The sequence below is a fragment of the Capsicum annuum genome, chromosome 7 (genome assembly GCF_002878395.1).
Source record: "Capsicum annuum cultivar UCD-10X-F1 chromosome 7, UCD10Xv1.1, whole genome shotgun sequence".
Taxonomy (NCBI): Eukaryota; Viridiplantae; Streptophyta; class Magnoliopsida; order Solanales; family Solanaceae; genus Capsicum; species Capsicum annuum.
This window is the reverse complement of record NC_061117.1, coordinates 406,164-428,985: the sequence shown is the minus strand read 5'-3', so window position 1 is coordinate 428,985 and position 22,822 is coordinate 406,164. Positions and strand designations below refer to the sequence as shown.

At 37.5% G+C, this 22,822-nt stretch overlaps 1 protein-coding gene and 1 long non-coding RNA gene across 2 annotated transcripts in view; one reads left to right on the top strand and one right to left on the bottom strand.

The window, feature by feature from the left end:
* Positions 1-16,232: 16,232 nt before the first annotated feature.
* Positions 16,233-17,590, bottom strand: LOC124899975. Its single transcript, XR_007057516.1, has 2 exons — positions 17,101-17,590; positions 16,233-16,949 (listed from the first exon to the last, which is right to left on the bottom strand). It is a non-coding gene; the product is annotated as an uncharacterized LOC124899975 (long non-coding RNA).
* A 2,043-nt stretch (positions 17,591-19,633) lies between these two features.
* LOC107876993 (CASP-like protein 2C1) overlaps positions 19,634-22,822 on the top strand; it is a 7,023-nt gene continuing 3,834 nt past the window's right edge. The window contains exons 1-2 of the mRNA XM_016723792.2: positions 19,634-19,845; positions 20,349-20,487. Coding sequence (XP_016579278.1) covers positions 19,691-19,845; positions 20,349-20,487 — 294 coding nt within the window. The 5' untranslated portion in view covers positions 19,634-19,690. The remainder of the gene's footprint in view (positions 19,846-20,348; positions 20,488-22,822) is intronic.

Sequence of the window (22,822 nt, the reverse complement as noted above, 5' to 3'; positions counted from 1 at the left end):
TTATTATTATTATTATTATTATTATTATTATTATTATTATTATTATTATTATTATTATTATTATTATTATTATTATTATTATTATTATTATTATTATTATTATTCTTATTATTATTATTATTATTGTCACACCCCTTTTCTCATCTACAAAAAATTAATTTCAAGTTTCGAAAGGGTTTGTATTATCAAAATGACGAAAAATAAAAATTTGTTTCGAAAAAGAATTATTTACATTTTTAATTCAGAGTCGCCACTTGGCATAATCCGGTGTGCCAAGTCACCTTTGAAAAATCCTTTTCAAAACAGTTTGACTCTTTAAGACTGGTTTGCAAACAGAGATTCCGGTTAAGAAATTCTGTTGACCGAGGGGAAGGTGTCAGGCACCCCTCGATTCCGTATTCGACCACGGTTGCTTGGTGGAACGTATCAGCTAAATTTGACACTAAGAATGTATAAACCACATAAAACACATAAACAAGCAACAAACACGTCAAACAATAATACCAAAACCAAAATAATACTGTTCAGTCCAATTATACAGTCCAAAAATAAAAAAACATATGGAAAGGTAAAACCTATTCTATTCTAAACTAGTCCTAAACTAAACTCCAACCCGCTGCCTCGGGCCTTCGTCACGAATGTCCTCCTGGTACAAAGTGCTTCGGGGCATTCCCCGACGAATAAACACAAATACCTCGGGGCATTCCCCGGCCAAATGAATACACTTTTAGTGCGAGAAAATCAAACTATTTAACAAAATCTCAAATATTCAAAAAAAAAAATGAGTCCTAAACTTTGCTTACCCAATCTATATTCGCCTATTCATTTCAACGCCATTTAATGAATCAAAATAAATTAATGATTGCTTTTATCAATGTCAATTCCAACCACCCACGTTGGCTTTCATTTTTCATCAATTACACCAACTACTACTCATATTCATTCCATGTAGCATCGAAAACACACTGTGAAGCACAAAGTCATGACATCATAACGTCAACAAAACTCACCCACTACGATCACATTACACATAATCACAATAATTAAACATATTTGAGACAATAACAAGAATATAGATTTGAGGGATGGACCTTAAACCGCTCTTTGACCAATATAATTCGACGAGATAAAGAAACCCGCCTCTGACAACCTCGACTTAAGCTCCAACGACAAATCTGTCCAGCTCAGTATTTAGGAAATTGAAACCTGAAGTTCGATTCAAATAACCAATTCGCAAAGTGACTGAAAGTATTCAATACACGCCCGAGATCGATCCTAACAGACGAAACTGATCCGAACGGACCAACGAGTACTAGGACTAGAATTTTAGAAGAAAGAAAAATAATAGGAAACTCATGATATCGGAGCTCCGGTGAGCTTGGCGGTAAGACGATGGAACAAGGATCGGATTCCAAGAAAACCCAGTACTTTCCGGCTATATTTCTCCACAAAAATTGAGGAAGAACAAGACCCGCACCCCCAATTCTCGCTGGATTCAGTCTGAACTTTGTCGAAATCGACCCAAATAAGCTGGAATCGACCCGAACAGGCTTGTTTCAGGCTGATTCGATCAGCAAGTTCTGGTTCTTGGTGACGAGTGACCGGAAAACTTGATTTTCCGGTCAAACTTTTCTCTTTCAAACTTCTGATCTCAATCTCTCTTCGCGACTCTCTCTCTCGACTTCAGCTTGTATCTCCTCTCTGAAACTCCATCTCCCTTAAACTCTATCGTCTGTGTGCGCGTATGGTGAGGTTTTGGCGTGTGTCTATGGCGTGAGTTTAGTGAAAGAAGAGAAAAAAAATGGACCCTATTGTTGTTGTGAGGAAGAAACAAAAAAAAATGGGGCTCTTAGTATTGTATTCCTTTTTTATTTTCGTTCCCCCTATGTGTATGAATGGAATATGTATATATCTATGAGTGTTGTGTGTGTAGGTGTATGGGTGGAGTGACGTGAGTAGTGGGGTGGGGGTAGGGGTAGGGGTAGGGGTAGAGTGTGATATGTTTTATTTTGATTGGGTAGGTTGTTAGGATAAGATATAAAGGGGTTAGGATAGGATAGAATTTGTTAGGGAGTTTGTTATTATTATTTTTTATTATTTTTTGAGGGTATAATAACATGGATGAGGGTACACGGTAGGATAAGGTAAAATTGGGTAAATTAATCTTTCGGAGGAATAAAATTACGTGTCTACATCATGCCCCCTTTGAATGTAAACACGCAGTGTTTTCAGGCAAAGAAGTAAACAACGAGACCGAATTTTGTCCTGATCATTATTCAGAGGGAGAAGTAAAAGAAAGAAGGACAATCGACTCCTGTCGGACACCCTATCTACCCAAGTCATGAGGAAATCACAAGTATCTCAAAGGGTTGGAAGAGAAGTGGACTATACCGAGTTGGAGGGTCGAGTGAGGTTCCATCGAGGTTTCAGTCCGCGGCTCTGTCATTACATCAAAAAATAAAAATTACAAGTTAAAACATAAATAAAATTACAAAATCCTATCTATACAGCTTCTGTTGGCTCTTGACTCGACTTTTATCACCCTATTCTTCAGGCGGGCTCCTGACTTGCAATTTCTTTCAACTTGTTGTTTGGCTTTCAATTGCTTCGCTTTGTTGCTTGACTTTTCGTTTCTTCACCCTATTCTCCAGGCGGGCTCCTGACTTGCTATTTCATCACTTTGTTGCTTGACTTTTTGTTTCTTCACCCTATCTCCAGGCGGGCTCCTGAAACCCAAAATTAAAACTAGAACGAAAATTATCCTGAACAAAAATTATAGTAAGGTAGTATTTCATTTTTGAAAGCGCTGTCCCATTTTTCAGGAGGGTTCTGAGCATAAAGTAAAATCTCATTTTTCAGGAGGGTTTTGAACAGAAAGTAAAATCCCATTTTTCAGGAAGGTCCTGAACAGAAAGTAAATTCTCATTTTTCAGGAGGGTCCTAAATTGAAGGTAAAGTCCCATTTTTCAGGAGGGTCCTGAGCAGAAAGTAAAAATTTCATTTTTCAGGAGGGTCCTGAACAGACAGTAAATCCCATTTTCCAGGAGGGTCCTGAACAGAAAGTAAAATCCCATTTTTTAGGAGGGTCCTGAACAAAAGTAAAATCTCATTTTTTTCAGGAGGGTCCTGAATAGAAGGTAAAGTCCCATTTTTCAAGAGGGTCCTGAACAGAAAGTAAAATTTCATTTTTCAGGAGGGTCCTGAATTGAAAGGAGGATCCTAAATTGAAAGTAAATTCCCATTTTCAAGGAGGGTCCTGAACATAAAGTAAAATCCCATTTCTAGGAGGGTCCTGAACAGAAGGTAAAGTCCCATTTTTTAGGAGGGTCCTGAGCAGAAAGTAAAATTCCATTTTTCAGGAGGGTCCTGAATTAAAGGTAAAGTCCCATTTTTCAAGAGGGTCCTGAGCAGAAAGTAAAATCTCATTTTTCAGGAGGGTCCTGAATTGAAAGTAAAATCCCATTTTCCAAGAGGGCCCTGAACATAAAGTAAAATCCCATTTTTCAGGAGGGTCCTGAATAGAAGGTAAAGTCCCATTTTTCAGGAGGGTCCTGAGCAGAAAGTAAGATCCCATTTTTCAGGAGGGTCCTGAATTAAAAGTAAAATCCTATTTTTCAGGAGGGTCCTGAGCAGAAAGTAAAGTCTCACGGATGTGCATTTCCAATGGTAGCTGAATTAAGTGAAGCAAAATTTCCCCTATTTCAAAAAAGAAAATTTGTCAGTTAAAAACTTAGTGGTGGCTTGCAGCTCTTGGCTTCTCAGGTATCTGCCCCAGCACTCGTTCCTTTCATCTTTGTTCCAAATCGCTAACACTTTCCCTGTCTTGCCGCATCATCGACCCGGATCCAGATTGAGGGAAATGAGTTCTGACTCGAACAATGGGTTTCTATTTTACCATGCCTCTGAGGTGCACCCTTTTCCCAAATCTGAATGCTTCCACGAATCCAACAGCCTGTCGGTTGAAAGACTTTCTTTGTTTCGTGTTGAATTATGATCATTTTTCTTTCCTGTGCTGTTCCTTGGATTTTCCTCATATAATTGGAAAGACTGGTAGTAAATTTTGAAATCCTTTCTCACTTGTTTTGACACAGACTTGACTTAAGATGTAAAGAAATGATGGTGACTTTTATTTTGATAAATGACAATAAAAGGACAAAAAGCATGAATATGTAAACAAAAGAAAAGGGCAATGTCCCATATTCAAAAAAAGGAAAACTTATCTGAATACGACAACCAACTCCAATGCGTATAACATGCATTTTGGATTCAGCTGCCTGATCTTCCTATCCAAACTCCACATTTGTTGTTGAGTTTGTGCCTTTGCCGCTGAGCTGCTTCTTCAAATCCATTAGACTCATACATCACATTTGATTGACGACATCTTAAAAGACTTTCGCTAACAAATCTCTTTCTTTTCACTTTTCACTTTTCTCTTGAACTCACCATCGCCTTACAGTGCCCGTGAGAGTTTTCACCAATAAGACTCTCTCATTTTTATTTCTCTCAACTCACCATCTCCTTATGATGCCCACGGGGGTTTTCACCAACAAGGCTCTCTCATTTTTGTATTTTTTTCCTGATTTCTTATGCTGAGGGAGACAAGTGGTACCTCACAATGTATCATTATATCCATTGCATGCTTAGCCTTAACATTATCAAAAATTGATCTGAAGGACTTTCTTTGGTTGTAACTTGGCTTTTGGATAAGGTTAGAAAAGGATGGCAAGGGGTTCAAACGACACTTGAAGTGGGGGTGGGACTTACAACTTTTGAAATCGACTCAAACAACATGTTAACTCATGCCCCAGTTTTTGTTGACTGGGTGAATCTTAAATCTTTATTTGGTTGGACTGAGCCCGAAATAAGGCAGCCTACATAGCTCACTCCCGAGAGAGGAGAATCAGGTCGCACGTAGTTCCATCAGCTTGTTCTTTGTTTTGATTTGATTTTTTTCCTTTTATTTTCGAACTCTTTCTTTTATTCTTATTTTCTTAACATTTATCTTTGATTCTAATTTGGTTCCAAAAGAGGGATATGAAATAAAAATAAAACGAAGCTCAAGTGGGTAAACAAAGGATGACACAATGTTTGGGTAGAAGAATAAAATGTCTTCATCATACCAATCTTCAAAAATGCAAGTACTAACATGCAATAAAATCAACAAAGGATCAAATATCATACATAATATCTTTTGACCGCATCAGCATTGATAGCCATTTCTGCCATTTTGCCTTCAGTATCTGTCAAATATAAGGCTCCATTGGGCAACACTTTCTTCACAACGAAGGGACCTTGCCAGTTAGGGGAGAACTTTCCTTTCGCTTCAACCTGGTGAGGAAGGATACGTCTCAATACCAACTGAACAATTTCAAAATTCCTAGGACGGACCTTTTTGTTATACGCTCGAGCCATCCTCCTTTGATACAACTGGCCATGACGCACAGACGTTAGCCTTTTTTCCTCAATCAAACTCAAATGTTCCAGTCGGGTTTTTACCCATTTATCATCATCAATCTCTGTTTCTACAATGACTTGAAGAGAGGGAATTTCAACTTCTGCAGGGATGACTGCTTTTGTCCCATACACCAATAAATATGGAGTTACCCCTGTTGAAGTGCGAACAGTAGTGCGATGACCTAGCAATGCAAACGGCAACTTTTCATGCCACTGTCTAGACCCTTGTACCATTTTTCGCAGTATCTTTTTTATATTCTTATTGGTGGCTTCTATAGCACCATTGGCCTTTGGGCGATATGGAGTAGAATTTCGATGTGCGATCTTAAACAGTTGACATACTTCTTGCATCAAATGACTATTGAGATTGGCAGCATTATCTGTAATGATCATCTTAGGAATTCCAAATCTACAAATGATATTGGCATGAACAAAGTCTACCACAGTCTTCTTTGTCACTGACTTGAAAGTTACTGCTTCTACCCACTTTGTGAAGTAGTCAATGGCTACCAAAATGAATCTATGTCCATTTGATGCCTTCGGCTCAATCGGTCCAATCACATCCGTTCCCCAAGCCACGAACGGCCATGGAGCGACCATTACATGTAACTCAACAAGAGGAGAACGTATCAGATCACCGTGTACCTGACATTGATGACACTTTCGAACAAATTGAATAGAATACTTTTTCATAGTAAGCCAGTAATAACCTGCTCAAAGAATCTTCTTCGACAAGACATGACCGTTCATATGCGACCCGCATATTCCAGAGTGTATTTCAACCATGATTGTCGAGGCTTCCCTTGCATCTACACACCTCAAAAGTCCCAGATCTGGGGTTTTCTTATACAAGATTCCCCCACTTAAGAAAAATCCACTAACTAAATGTCTAATAGTCCTCTTTTGATCGTTGGTGGCATATGCTGGGTATTCTCCTGACTGAATGTACCGCTTGATATCCAAGAACTAGGGTTCTCCATCGAGCTCTTCTTCAACAGCATTACAGTAAGTATGCTGATCACGACTCTGTATATGCACTGGATCGATGTAGGCTTCATCAGGATGTTGGAGCATTGAAGACAGCGTGGCTAAAGCATCAGCAATTTCATTATGAATCCTTGGAATATGCCTAAATTTTACTAACACAAACCGTTGACATAGCTCCTGCAAGCATTGTCGATACGGGATGAGCTTCAAATCTTGCGTCTCCTAATTACCTTGAATTTGATGGATGAGCAAATCCGAATCTCCCAACACCAATAATTCTTGGACTCCCATATCAACAGCTAACCTCAAACCAAGAATGCAGGCTTCATACTCTGCCATATTGTTAGTACAGTAGAATTGAAGTTGTGCTGTTACCGGGAGATATTGTCCTAATTCAGAGATAATAACCGCACCTATTTCGACTTCTTTCATATTGACAGCTCCATCGAAGAATAACCTCCAACCTGGATCAGCATCTATAATGACTTTATCGACACAAGACACTTCTTCGTCGGGAAAATATGTCTTTAATGGCTCGTACTCTTCATCGATGGGATTCTCAGCAAGATGATCTGCGAAGGCTTGGGCTTTCATAGCGGTTCGAGTCACATATACAATGTCGAACTCGGTAAGCAATATTTGCCACTTTGCCAATCGACCCGTTGGCATAGGCTTTTGAAAGATATACTTCAAAGGATCCGTGCGGGAGATGAGATAAGTAGTATAGGATGAGAGATAATGCTTCAAATTCTGTGCTACCCAAGTTAGGGCACAACACGTCCTTTTAAGAAGAGTATACCTGGCCTCATATGCGGTAAACTTCTTGCTAAGATAATAAATAGCCTGCTCCTTTTTGCCTATGACATCATGTTGACCCAGGACACAACTGAAAGAATTGTCCATGACTAATAAATATAAGATAAAAGGCCTACCAGGCTCCGGGGGTACCAGCACGGGCGGATTTGACAAATATCTTTTGATTCGATCGAACGCTTTCTGACATTCTTCAGTCTATTTTATTGCAGCACTCTTTTTCAGCAACTTGAATATGGGCTCACAAGTGGTTGTGAGTTGAGCAATAAACCTGCTAATGTAGTTCAGTCTACCAAGCAAACTCATCATCTCCGTCCTATTCTTGGGCGGGGGCAAATCCTGATGGCTTTGATTTTTGAGGGATCCAATTCAATCCCCCGACGGCTGACTACAAACCCCAACAGCTTTCCAGACGGAACTCCAAATACACATTTTATCGGGTTGAGCTTGAGATTATACCTGGGAAGTCTTTCAACGAACTTTCTTAAATCTTTAACATGGTTGGCCCGACTTTTTGACTTAATAATCACATCATCCACGTAGACCTCAATCTCCTTATGTATCATATCATGAAACATAGTGGTCATGGCTCTCATGTATGTTGCTCCAGCATTCTTCAAATCGAACGACATCACTCGATAACAATAAGTCCCTCATGGTGTGATAAAAGACGTCTTCTTCACGTCTTCATCATCCATAATGATCTGGTGATATCCTGCATAGCAATCCATAAAAGAGGCAACCTCGTGTTTAGCACAGTTGTCTAACAAAATGTGGATGTTGGGCAGTAAAAAATCATCTTTTGGACTTGCTCTGTTCAAATCACGGGAATCAATACACACTAGAATTTTGCCATCTTTCTTTGGTACGGGAACAACATTGGATAACCACATGGGATAGCGAGCCACTCGAATTACATTGGCTTCAAGTTGTTTCATGATTTCATCTTTAATTTTAATACTTACATCAGTTTTAAACTTCCTCAACTTATGTTTGACAGGAGGGAACGCGAGATCAGTTGGCAATTTGTGAGCCACTAATTCAGTGCTTAAACAAGACATATCATCATAAACTATGCAAAAACATCCTTGTAATCAATTAATGCTTGAATCATTCCATCTTTTAGTTGTGGCAAAGCATGTACACTGATTTTAGTTTCCCTAACATCTTTTTGATCCCCTAGATTTATTGGCTCAGTCTCATTCAAATTAGGATTTGGTTTGTCTTCAAACTGTTCCAACTTTTTGCTTATTTCTTCTAGTGCTTCTTCTTCATCATATTCCCCATCCTGCTTCATTACATCTTGATTAGTTTGGATTTTAAGTTCAGGCTGAAAATTCCGCATACATGTCATGTCATTAGAATCAGCATAAAGAGAACTGTATATAAAAAAAGAAAAACAAAATATATTAGACACGAATCAAAAGGGACATTGCATTTTATTAAATAAAAAGAAAGAAGGGTTTAAACATAGATGCCATCATAACATAAACAAACTAAAATCCAAATTACAACCCTGAAATAACTCGGATAAACAGAAAGAAAAACAAAATAAACTACCAAAACTCCCTCCAGACGGGAAGAGGAGTGACTTCCCAATTATTGAGCTGGACAGCTGGACCTGTGAATTACACGTCTGCTATACTGGTACCTTCTCCTGCTTCAACCATATCAACATCAATAAAAAGGTTCTGGAAGTCATCAACCAATTCAACTTCAAATTCCACATGCTTCGTGACACCGCTCTTAACAAATGATTCACTGAGTAGTGGCATTGGGCGAGGGAGTGACCATGTTTCCTTTTTCCTTTCCATGGCTTTCTTCAGATCTTCAGCCTTAGGCTCAAATCCCAGACCAAACGTGCCCACGTTCTCACTCGGACATATGGGATGAACTATACCATGCAGAGACGCTCCCAAACCTTTTCCTGGCTCAAATCCGTATTTCTAAAGTTCACTTACCATCATGATAGAAGCGGAAGAAAATTGTGGTCTCGGTATAACCTGCCATTCAAGGATACGATTCACTGGCAATGTATCAAAAATTTGATAGACGAATGTCTCCTCTACGTTATTTGCTTCAATAACAGACAAGGGAGAATCTTCGCAGGCGAACAAATCTCCTTCACCATGAATAACCACTTCTTGCCTGTCATGCTTAAACTTAATCATTTGGTGCAGTGTAAATGCAACCGCTTTAGCCTTGTGGATCCACGGCCTTCCCAACAACAGATTGTAAGAGGAGTCTATATTCAATACTTGAAACTCTATGGCGAATTCGACAGGCCCTATGATCAACATTAGTTCTATTTCGCCAATGGAGTTTGATTTTGCACCATCGAAAGCCTTGACACATACATTGTTGGGCCTGATACTGTCAGCACCAATATTCAACTTTTGCAAAGTAGAAATAGGGAAAATATTTGCACCTGAACCTCCATCAATCATAACATGAGTGACGTAGAAATTCTCACACTTCACTGTAATGTAAAGGCCCCGGTTATGCCCTGTACCTTCAACAGGCAATTCATCGTCAGAAAAGCTGATCCGATTGACTTCAAAGATTTTTTCGACCATTTTCTCAAGTTGATTGATTGTAAGCTCCCTAGGAACATATGCTTCATTTAATACCTTCAATAAAACATCACGATGCTTCTTGGAGTGCAACAGCAAAGATAAAAGGAAAATTTAAGCAGGGGTTTTCTTCAACTGGTCTATTATTGAATACTTCGGTAATTTTATCTTTTTCAAAAATTCTTCGGCTTCTTCTTCGGTGATAGGATTTTTGATAGATTACGGTCCACTCACCCTTGGCTTGGACTTTCTTAAGCTTTCAGGCACGAAGCATCTTCCTGACCTAGTCAAACCCCCTACCTCATCTACATCTTTCACTACTTCTTTCCCGTGATAGGTCATCACAGTCCGCCCATAATTTCAGGGAACCCTTTTCGTATCAACTATCGGAGGTTAGGTCACCGGTTTGAGGACAATAGGCGCTGCCAATGCTCCTCTCACCGTCAAGATGGGCTGACTCAGAGCTCCCACCACTGTCAACTTAGGTTGATCCGAACTTAAATCAACATACCTTCTAGCGCCTTGTATTGTGATCAGGGGTTTCTTTGTGCTTTCTTGGGCTTTATCTTCTCTCATTCCCTCCTGGATCAATGACATTGCTTTCAAAGACTGCTACATTCACCGATTTCTCGTCAATGGTCTGTATCTTGACAATGGGCTCATAACACCTTGAAGACTCTTTCCCATCATATATCAATTCTAACACATTGGGTTTAGCATGGGTTGGCAGTGGATTCTGGTTAATGTTTGGACCCTCCGGGGCTTGGACCAGCATCTGATTAGCGTCAATTAAATCTTGGACAGCTCTCTTTAAATGCTAGCATTTCTCGATATCATGGCCTGACATATCAGAACAGTACGCACACCTTAAATAATAATCGAGATTCCTCAGCGGTGGATTTGAAAGCCTTCCTTGAATTGGGCTTAAGACCTTCAACTTTCTCAACCTATCAAACAAGCTAGCATATGACTCTCCAAGAGGTGTGAATTGATTTTTGACCGCCTTCTCTTTCTTATACTCGGGTCTAGGTTGAAAATAGGGTCTGGAGGGGTTTCGGTAATTTGATGGAGTGAATGGGCGATTTTGTGGAGCTTGCACGTGCCACTGCGGGTAAGAAGGGGTTTGGACATATGGCTGCACGCTATATACTGGGTATGGGGGTGGTGGAATGGAATATAAAGGTTTTTGTGGAGGGTATTAATGGTGGGGAGAAATATATGGAGCTTGGGCGTAGACTTGAGCTTGGGATTGGGGATAGGGGCGAGGTGGTCTTTTGGGATAGGAATGGGTTCCGGCTACGACAGTCGCCACATCCTCTTTCTTCTCTTTACCTCTGAATACACCAGATCCACCTTGAATCATTGTGCGGTGGCTTTTAATGCGGCAAAACTCACTATTCGGCCGGTCTTGATTCCGTCCTCTATTATCTCCCCCATTTTGAGGACTTCAATAAAAGATTTTCCCATTGCCGGAAGTAAATGTTGAAAATAGGTCTCATCCTGTGCCTGAATGAAAACTTCTACCAACTTAATTTCTTTCATTGGAGGCTTTACCCTGGCGGCATGTTCACGCCACCTTATCGCGTATTCCCTACAACCTTCAGTGCTTTTTTTCTTCATGTTGACCAAGGATTTTTCATCTAGAATCAGGTCGATGTTATACTGAAAATGTTGAACAAACTCAGAAGCTAAGTTATCCCAGCTGTTCCATTTGTTGATATCTCGATCGATAAACCATTCTCAAGCCAGATCAGAAAGACTCTCGCCAAAAAAGGCCATGAGCAGCTCTTCCCTTCCTCCTGCAGCCCTTAACTGGTTGCACTAGCGTCTCAAGTGTGCCACGGGATCACCGTATCCGGCATACTTCTTGAACTTGGGCATTTTAAAACTGAGGGGAAGGTTGATGTCTGGGAACATGCAAAGATCTTTGTAGGAAACACTCCTATAATCTTCGATTCCCTGCAAATTCCTCAAAGCCTGTTCTAAACTTTTCAACTTCCGGGCTACGATATCCTGTTCCTTTGTTGCGACAGGTTTCTCCGTATCAAATGGAAATGCAGGCGGCTGAGTGTACCTATACAGTTCATTCATTTTCAAAGTTGGCTCCGGGGCATAATACTGACTATTTAGAACCTTCAGTACTAGCTCACTGGCAGACCTAGGAAGCCTCATTGTGGGATGCACAACATATATGGGAGTTTCATGTGGTGGCGGAGCCATAAATACCGGTGTGATCGGTGGCGCTGGCTGAGCAGTGGGTCTTGATTGGGGAGCTGCCAAGGGCACACCAGAACTGCCAAGTTAATTATGTCGCGGAGTGAATCCTGGCGCGTGCTCAGGTGAATCAGTAGGAGCAGAGAATTGCACCTGAGAGAGCGGTGGGCGATTAGAGATATTCCCAAGACCTTCAGGGAGCGAAGGAGGAGGCATTCTGCTGACCCATGCCCAATGTAAATCTATCAATTGTTGCCTGAGCCTTACTACCTCATCATTATTGTGTTCTGAACTTTCTTCCCTGTGATCCTGATCCGGGTCAATGAGCGAATTTTCAATCTCCCTGCTAGCCATAGCGAGCTTTGCTTTGGATCTAGTGAAGTATGGGTGACTAGCCAGAGTGCTGCAAACCTACCACTGTTATCTGAAAGAACATGCTCATCAAAGACGGCATCCGTTAGGATTGAGGTACACAACAAGCATGGGAATCACATTGGTAAAATTGTCCTAAATTCATGTTCATTTCTACCAGCTTTTGAGGGTAGCGAGGTCATTTTAACATCATCCCGATTTTTATCTACACTTATTTTTATCTACACTTATCATTATTTTATTATTATTATTATTATTATTATTATTATTATTATTATTATCGTATTCATCTCTGTTCTTTTTCCTTCTCTCATTATCTACCTTTATTTTATCATTCTTTATGGCTTTTGTTTTTCTTTAAAAGAGGAAAAATAATGAAAAACAACGAAACAAAATGATTAGATCAAACCCAAAAGTAGGTTGCCTACGTATCATGTTGTACATGAATTAGATCTTGCGTAGTTCGGGCAGCATGTGCATAAATATCACTTTTTTTTTTGCGAAAACGAAAATAAACAAACAAAGGAAAGACGTAACATCATAACATTTTGACGAAAGAAACAACAAAAACATACAAAGAATTTAGGACCACTTTAAAACTAAACAACAAATACGAAACAACATTCTAGACCCCTAAGACGACACACGTGAAATTACTAATAAAGATCCTAATACCAAAAACAACTTGACTTCGACTTAAAGCAGACACCACCCTACAATGACAGACACATAAAAGACTCAAACTGAAATAAGATAAGAAATGCTCTTTCAGACTGGTGCTCTGCGTGATGACCCTGGCTGAGATGGACCTGCCTGTGAAGTTCTCTTTCTCCCATTTAAACTTTGTAGCATATCCTGTAAAGACACCCTGATATTAGGGAAGAAGCTTCGGGCCCGTATTTCTGCCTCATGAGGAGTGCACTTGGAAAGATTATTCTGACACCTTTCCACCGTCTTGAAAAAATCGGCTAACTGAACTTCATCCTGATGGTCGTCAACTATGCATTCTTTCTGTATTCTCCCTCTAAGCTACGCTGGTAAGGGTTGACTGATACCCCGAGGGATAGATTGAAGCCAGACTCCATATCCCTGAGTGTACCCCGGATTATCCAAACTTTCTTTGAGTGTGTCCACACCTAGCTTTGTTGCATGCTTCCAAAACTGCTCGTACTTGCTCTCACCTAAGGCTTGGTCCTTGAAGTACTCAATATTCTTCAGAAGATCTATTGCTGGTGGCACGTCCGGCAGCCTACCCAACTGGCGCATTACCCTAGAAGGACTGTATGGTCTAGTGCAATTGAGCCCTAACATAACTAAAGGGAGTTGCGTCTGACAACCCAACAAGATTATCTTTGGTCGAAGCCACAGATAAGTCCACAAAATGTTATCCCCAGTTTTTGACTCAAGAAATTCAATCCAAGCGTCGACTCCCACGGGTAGCGAGAATTTATCCAAACGCAACCTGGAGTCTATTGCTTTCACTCGATTGGGAATACAACGATCTACTACGTCTGGTCTAACTAAAGAAGGCGCATACAAATTCTCCATCATCCATAACTGCAATATCAGGTTACTGCCTTAAAAAAATCTCATCCCCCCCTCCACTTTAGTTAAAGCTTTATATATTTCTGTTAAGAACATGGGTATGAGAGTGAACCTGCCCTTTTGATTAATGCCCTTGTCGTTTTGATCCTTATGAAATAGAGCCATCACCATAGATTGCCAACGGGTATTAATACATCTTTCTTTTAGTGGAAACACTAAAATGCCTAACAAAGCGAGGGTGAAGACTTTATGACGCTTTCTCTCCCACTTCTCCTTAGTCATATGAAATTCATCCCAAAAGCAATCAAAACCTTCCGAGGGCCCGAATCTAGCGAACAAAAAATCTAAGGAAACCGACGAATCACTTAAACAACCCAAACGCATACCCTTACTTTTTAAACCACAAGATTGCAAAAATCTCACGCCAGTATGATTTAGTGCTCGGATCATATCCTTCTCGATATAGGGCAAATGCAACAAACCGGATATTTCTGCCAAAGTAGGAGTCATTTCACATTCCCCAAACCTGAACACCAAACTACTTGGATCCCAAAAGGTCAACAAAGCCCCTATTAAATCTGGACGAGGGGTAACATGCAGAAGTTCCATAAGATCACCTAATATTTTAATCAGTTTCTGCTAATCAACATAGTTAAACATTTCCCACCACTTGATTAACTTTTTGGGCCCCTTGACAACCATTAGAACTCTAGACTTGGTGGACAAATCCATCCCGTAATAACACATAAGACGTTATCTCAAAATTCGATAGGAGTAAAAAATTCCCAACCCTTGGGATTTTTGACGCAAGCATATGTCGATGGGACAGACCACATTCATGACTCCAATTTGATGAACAGAAGTACTGAGCGAGATCAGTCTACTTGGCTAACGAATCTAGATTACGGGGCGAGAGACCTAGGCTAATAATAAGACAAAGGCCAACACAAAGATTACCGGACGCACCGAGGGTTGCCTACGTATCCCAACCCGAGGGAAGGGAATCAGGTATGCATAGTTCATCCAGATTGGACACTTAACGATTAACTAATAAATTGACCCTAACTTAAGAGACAACCAAGAACAAACGAATGAAAAATTTTTGGATTTTCAGTTAGACATTTCAACTAAGACTGACACCACCAATTATGAAAAAAAATCTTTTTGGTATTTTATTTTTGACAAATAAGTAGAAAAGGCAAACAAAACCCTCTTTTTCTTCATTTCTTTTTTTGTTGAACTTACGGTACTTTGAGAAGATAAATGCAAAACGTAAAAAAATCTTTTTGAGTTTTGGATCGTGAAGAACAAAAGCCATAAAGAACTCTAAAATAAACTAAGACACTCCTTTTGATTCATTCTTTTCGACTCACTTTTTTTTTTCAATCAGTCCGTCAAATGACCACGTTACCCTTAAAGATGCATCAGTTAGGACGTAGGGATGCTTTAGAGGTGAGTCTCCTACAAAGGGCCATGTGGGTCCCGCTAAGTCTCAGTATGATGCACATAAGCATGATCTAAAGGCTGACCTACGTTGTGGTTCACTAACAAGGCTGTTCGGGGGAGTGTTTGGTCGATAGTGGCTGCTTTGCTTTCCACCTACTCCATAACACCGACGGATCCCCCCCTAAAACAAGGGTGACTCAACTAGAGGTCGTGTACAACACGTGTACTATGGACTTATTGCAGAAAGAAGGCCTGGGGGTAGATGCATGATGACAGATATAAAAGCGGTAACACATAGGATAAATACTATAAACAAAGAGAACGAAAAACGCACAAAAGTGAAAACAATAACACAAACAAAATCACAAACAATGCTTATACACTCGTGATGTCAAAAAAAGCCGATACGACTCCAAAAGATAGCTCGAATTCTGAAATGCCTCCGCAGCAGAGTCGTCGGAGCTGTCACACCCCTTTTCTCATCTACAAAAAATTAATTTCAAGTTTTGAAAGGGTTTTTATTATCAAAGTGACGAAAAATAAAAATTTGTTTCGAAAAATGATTATTTACATTTTTATTCAGAGTCTCCACTTGACATAATCCGGTGTGCCAAGTCACCTTTGAAAAATCCTTTTCAAAACAGTTTGACTCTTTAAGACTGGTTTGCAAAAAGAGATTCCGGCTAAGGAATTCTGTTGACTGAGGGGAAGGTGTTTGGCACCCCTCGATCCCGTGTTCGATCACGGTCGCTTGGTGGAATATATCGGCTAACTTTGAAACTAAGAATGTATAAACCATATAAAACACATAAACAAGCAACAAAAACATCAAACAACAATTCCAAAACCAAAATAATATTGTTCAGTTCAATTATACAGTCCAAAAATAAAAAAACATATGGAAAGGTAAAACCTATTCTATTCTAAACTAGTCCTAAACTAAACTCTAACCCGCTGCCTCGTGTCTTCGTCACGAACGTCCTCCGGGTACAAAATACTTCGGGGCATTCCCCGGCGAATAAACACAAATACCTCGGGGCATTCCCCGGGCAAATGAATACACTTTTAGTGCGAGAAAATCAAACTATTTAACAAAATCTCAAATATTCAAAAAAAAAAAACGAGTCCTAAACTTTGCTTACCCAACCTATATTCGCCTATTCATTTCAACGCCATTTAATGAATCAAAATAAATTAATGATTGCTTTTATCAATGTCAATTCTAACCACCCACGTTGGCTTTCATTTTTCATCAATTACACCAACTACTACTCATATTCATTCCATGTTGCATCGAAAACACACTGTGAAGCACAAAGTCATGACATCTAACGTCAACAAAACTCACCCACTACGATCACATCACACATAATCACAATAATTAAACACATTTGAGACAATAACAAGAATATAGAGTTGAGGGATGGACCTTAAACCGCTCTTTGACCAATATTATTCGACGAGATAAACAAAACCCGCCTCCGACAACCTCGACTTAAGCTCCAACGACAAATCTGTCCAGCTCAGTATTTAGGAAATTGAAACCTGAAGTCCGATTCAAATAAACAATTCGCAAAGCGACTGAAAGTATTCAATACACGCCTGGGATCGATCCTATTAGACGAAACTGACCCGAACGGACCAACGAGTACCTGGACTAGAATTTCAGAAGAAAGAAAAATAATAGAAAACTCACGATATCAAGAAACCCCAGTACTTTTCGGCTATATTTCTCCACAAAAATCAAGGAAGAATAAGACCCGCACCCCCAATTCTCGCTGGATTCAGTCTGAACTTTGTCGGAATCGACCCAAATAAGCTGGAATCGACCCGAACAGGCTTTTTTCAAGCTGATTTTCCGGTCAAAATCATCTCTTTCGAACTTCTGATCTCGATCTGTCTTCGCGATTCTCTCTCTCGACTTCAGCTTGTATCTCCTCTCCGAAACTCCATCTCCCTTAAACTCTATCGTGTGTGTGCGTATGGTGAAGTTTTGGTGTGTGTCTATGGCATGAGTTTAGTGAAAGAAGAGAAAAAAAAAATGGACCCTATTGTTATTGTGAGGAAGAAATAAAAAAAAATGGGGCTCTTAGTAATGTATCCCTTTTTTATCTCCGTTCCCCCTATGTGTATGAATGGAATATGTATATATATGTGAGTGTTGTGTGTGTAGGTGTATGGGTGGAGTGACGTGAGTAGTGGGGTGGGGGTAGGGGTAGGGGTAGGGTGTGATGTGTTTTATTTTGATTGGGTAGGTTGTTAGGATAAGATATAAAGGGGTTAGGATGGGATAGAATTTGTTAGGGAGTTTGTTATTATTATTTTTTATTATTTTGTGAGGGTATAATAACATGGATGAGGGTACACGGTAGGATAAGGTAAAATTGGATAAATTAATCTTTCGGGGGGACAAAATTACGTGTCTACAATTATTATTATTATAATTTTTTTATTTATTTCTATAGTAGAAGCACCTAACTTTTTTTAAATTTAAAAAAATTATCATTATTATTATTATTTTATTTATTTATATAGCAGCAGCACCTAACTTTTTTTTAATTAAAAAAAAAAGTCACTAGCAGGGATCGAACTCGCACAGTAGGCTGAAGGAAGCACCCAAGAAGAGCAAATAACACCACAGGGCTATCTAAGTGCCTTATTTCATGTGGTTCAACATTAACATACGTACATAAATATACATTTTCTATCTTATATATACACAACGTAATTATTTTATTGAGGGGGTTTGGGTGAACCCCATGGCAACCACGTAGGTCCGCCCCTCGTTAATTTTATAACGTTTTAATAACGTTAATTTAATAACATCTTTTAATTACGTTAATTTGATAACGTTAATTTAATATACTACTACTACTATCCTTAATAACATTAATTTAATAACGTTTTATTAAAACTATAATTTTTTATTATTAGTATAGTTTCATCTTTAATTTAATATTTAAATAAATAATATTTAGATATATTATATAACTTAAATTCGTCCTCTGTTTTATAATATATATACATACCCGCTTGATTTTTTCGTATGAGGCTGACCCGCCTAATTAATAAATCTTCAATATTACTCTTTTTCTGCAATGACAAAAGAAATTAGATGTCATTTTCATCTTTGAGCCGAAAATAATGAAAAAATAATAGTGAAGAGTCATTTAAAAGTCATATTTGTGCAATTTTGAATAGTTAAAGGTCGTATTTGTACACTGTCAAAGTTTAAGGTCATATTTATGTATTATGCCCTTAGATTTTAAGTTGGACGCGCCTAGTTTTGCGTGTTGAATACGCATTTTGCCACGTAGGATTGAAGGTCATATTTGTGCAATTTTGAATAGTTAAAGGTCATTTTTGTGCACTGTCAAAGTTTAAGGTCATATTTATGTATTATGCCCTTAGATTTTAAGTTGGACGCGCCTAGTTTTGCGTGTTGAACACGCATTTTGCCACGTAGGATTGAAAGTCATATTTGTGCAGTTTTAAATAGTTAAAGGTCATATTTGTGCACTGTCAAAGTTTAAGGTCAAAGTTATAATTTGATGTCAAGTTTAGGATCATTTTTATGTATTAACTCTAAAATAATATAGTCGATGTATGTAAATATAGGCCCACCACCACCATTATGAAAAATAATGGTACGTACGCCAATAATATACTATTAAGTGATCATTTATGGATGTGCATGAACACTTTGAATTTTTAAATAATAAGAAATTAGTCCAAAACTAAGCGGGAAATGAGATTCCAACAACATTAGTGTTTTCATCGAGAGTTACACTCGTAAAGTCGTGACTCAAAATGATGGTCTGTATGTCAATAGTGATGGCCTGGACTCAAGAGGGGTGTCAGCCGTGACCAACGAGATCGATTCACGCGTGGAGCCACTACTCAAAGTGGTGGCCTTTGTGCTAGGAGTGGTGGTTTAAACCTATGAGGGGGTGCCAACCGTGACCAAATGGGCTCAACCTTGACCAACGAGTTCGGTGGTTCTCTAATATTCAATGGACTATATTGTCACATGAGGTCCCCTCTTGATGATGTGTACCATTTACAAACCAGAACTTTAACCCCCCCACCCTACCCCACCCCACCCCCACCCCCACCACCCTAACACTCACAAGTCACAACTAACATAATTAATTGCAACATTAATGATATTGAAAAGAGCCAGTAAGTGTTGTAGATATTAATATAAATGCATGATGCCTAGCCAGAAACATCCTTCATCTCTTCCAAATTACATAAAAATCATATAGTAGTATAATAATATTAATATGGATGATATTGTGAAAAAGGAGTTTATGTTGAGGCTTTTTGCCACTTTGTTATTGGCTTTGACTGCTTGTCTTGTTGGATTTGATTCTCAAACTAAAGTCTTATTCTACACTTTACACATAAAAGCCACTTTCAAATATTTGAATGCCTTATGGTGAGTTTTATTACTACTAATATTCTTTTATATACACACATTTGATGTATGAAATTCAAAAAATTAGTAGTTTTTGCTCGTATTTTGTACATAATGTATTTTAAGAAATTCACTATATTAGTAGGAAAAATAGATTTCGAATTCATTGAATTAAATTGGTTATGGTAGATGAATCCCCAACTCATACGACTTCAAAAAAAATCAAATTTTAGATCTGTCTCTCTGAGTATAATCTAAGTTTGCTATGCATCAAATTAAATGTGTATCACTATGTAATGTGAAAGTTACTTATTTAGAGTAAAATAAAACCTTTATAAGGTATAGGGTAAGACTACATACGTACCATCGTATTCAGAATTTATTGTGAGATTATGCTGAATATACATGTTGTTGTAATTTATATTGAGAGGCTCTCATTTATATAGCATCATTTTTTCTCTTAAATTTAATTAAATATTGAAACTTAAAGTTTTTATTTTTTGGTTTATTTTATTGGAATGTAGTGTATTGGTATGGATTGATGCTGCTGTTGCTGGTTATAATGTACTCCAATTGCTAAGATGTTTCTTCATTACTACTTCAAAGGGGGATATTAAGCAATCTTATTACAAGAATTATTGGGTGTTTTTCTTATTAGACCAGGTAATTAATTAAATCCTCTATAATATTTGTTTAAATTATAATGTTCTTTTTAATTGTCTACTTTGTTTGTGTTTCTTCCTTTCCTTCTTAATAAATTTATTTAATGGTCTTATTTAGCTTGTTCTTCCTCCCTTATTTGATGGTGTTAAACAAGAAAATAAAAAGATATGGTTGTATAAAAATTTGATAAAAAAAGAGTATTGGCTAGATTTTAATCAATAAATGAAGGCTAGGTTTTCCATTCGATATACGATATTTGTTTTAGGGCCTGATTAATTTGAATGTGTGTAGGAAAGTCAAGTTTTTAGGGTAAAGCGTCCCCTATCAAAAATGACTTCATTCCTAGTGTTCAAACTTGAAATCCCTGATTAACGATGAAGGAGTAGTACTTATTGCTCGTAACGTCATCATTGAAGCTATTAGAGTGGGTCAGAGTCTTAGATCGATTGAGGAAGTGATCGGTGGTATGTTTATACAGATTTGAGCAATCTTTCATTTGAGCTAGCTTCCGAGGTTGAATTAGTCTTAAATGTCATATCTATATATCATATCAGAGTCAAGTTCATCCCTGTTTGGTTCCTGGTCCACGCACTCGTTGGACCTGGGCGGCTCTATCTTGACTTTATCATATCGTGCACCTATTTCAAGCAATCAGGGGAGGCGCCAACTCCCATATCAATTGGGGAATGGACCGATGATCTGCTCGTATGGCCTTGGACAGTTTTTTTTTAATGAGCTAGCTTTTGACGTTCAGTTAATTATGCTCAATATCATATACATAAGCTAGTTAGTAGTAGGTGAATAAGTTCGTTAATAAGCATGCATGTTTCACGTTGTTTGCTTTAATACTGAAAAGATGAATTGTAGTTGAGATGTAAATAAATGCTATTTAATTTCTTCTCTGGTGCTTTAACTTGTGCTTATTATTCATTATATTGAATTTTTAAGGGAGATTTGATTTTGAAACTCTTTACAATTTTTGTTTACTTTTATGTTCTTTGAGTAAATTCCGTGAATGGTCACCCATGTTTGAGAAATTGCCTGCAAATATCATTTTTATTTTATTTAGGATAAAAATATCATTCAACTTTTCTTATTTTCCTTAAAATATATTTAACATCTCAAAATCTTTCTCTCTCCTACTTGGAATGTCATGTCATTAAAATTTCTTTTTTTTTTTTAATAAAATGTATAACTTATCAAACTTATTTAACTAAAGGTTTATCTTAATTTTTTTTTAAAAAAAATTACACATGACATATTAATCATTGAAGATTAATTTAATTACACCAAAAACTTGGGTTATTTTATTTGATATGTACTCTTCAAAATTTATTTTATTTACTTATTTATTTCACCACGTAATAATAGTTTTAAAATACATGTACTTATACAAATTAGTACAATAATTTTTTTGGTCCTTTATTTTATATACTAAAAATTTTTAAAACGTAAAAGAAATAAAACGATGAATTTCATATTTTAGACATTAAGCTTGTTATTTATATGAGAATAAAAGAATAATATCGCATTTTCTGAAGGAAAGAAAAATTATGTAGCCTTGAAACAAATAAATTTTTTAAGAAATATTAACAAAATGATACCTTCTTCAGTACTATTACAAATAACTTTTTTAAATATTACTCAATTAATTATTCTTTGCTTTTGATGGATTTAGAATGAAGTACGGGTATAAATTAGCATTTTATTGTATAATAAAATAAAATATAAATATAATGATCACAAAAAAAAGTAAAGAAACTAAATTAAAAATAATATTTTTTTAAAATTTTTTATGTCTTATCTTACAGATTTACTTGATTTATTTATGGACAACTATTTGTAAAAAATTTACCAAAAAAAATCATCTTTTCACTATATATTCATCAAAAATTATCTTGCATAAAAATTTTCAAGTAATCTATGTCCTAATTAAATTTTTCAGGTAATAATACATATTAAAATTTTCTTATTGAATTGTGTTTGGCAACAAAAAATATCGTAGATTTGCCATCAATGTTTTTAAAGAACAACTTATATTCTTTTATTCTCTATTACTCTATATTTGAAGGTAATATAAAAAGAGTTGGGTAATATTCTTGTTCTAAATGAAACAAAAATGATATTTATAGATAATTTCTGAAACATGAATGACTATGTGGGGAATTTACTCATGTTCTTTATACATAATCTTTTTATTTTTACGCATCTTCTTCTACTAAATTTGTAAGTGACTACAAAGAGATCATTCCTCAATTTCAACTTTACGATTTTATTAATAACGAAAATCTATGTTGATCGGACTCTTTAAAAATATCAACGGATGTGTATCGGA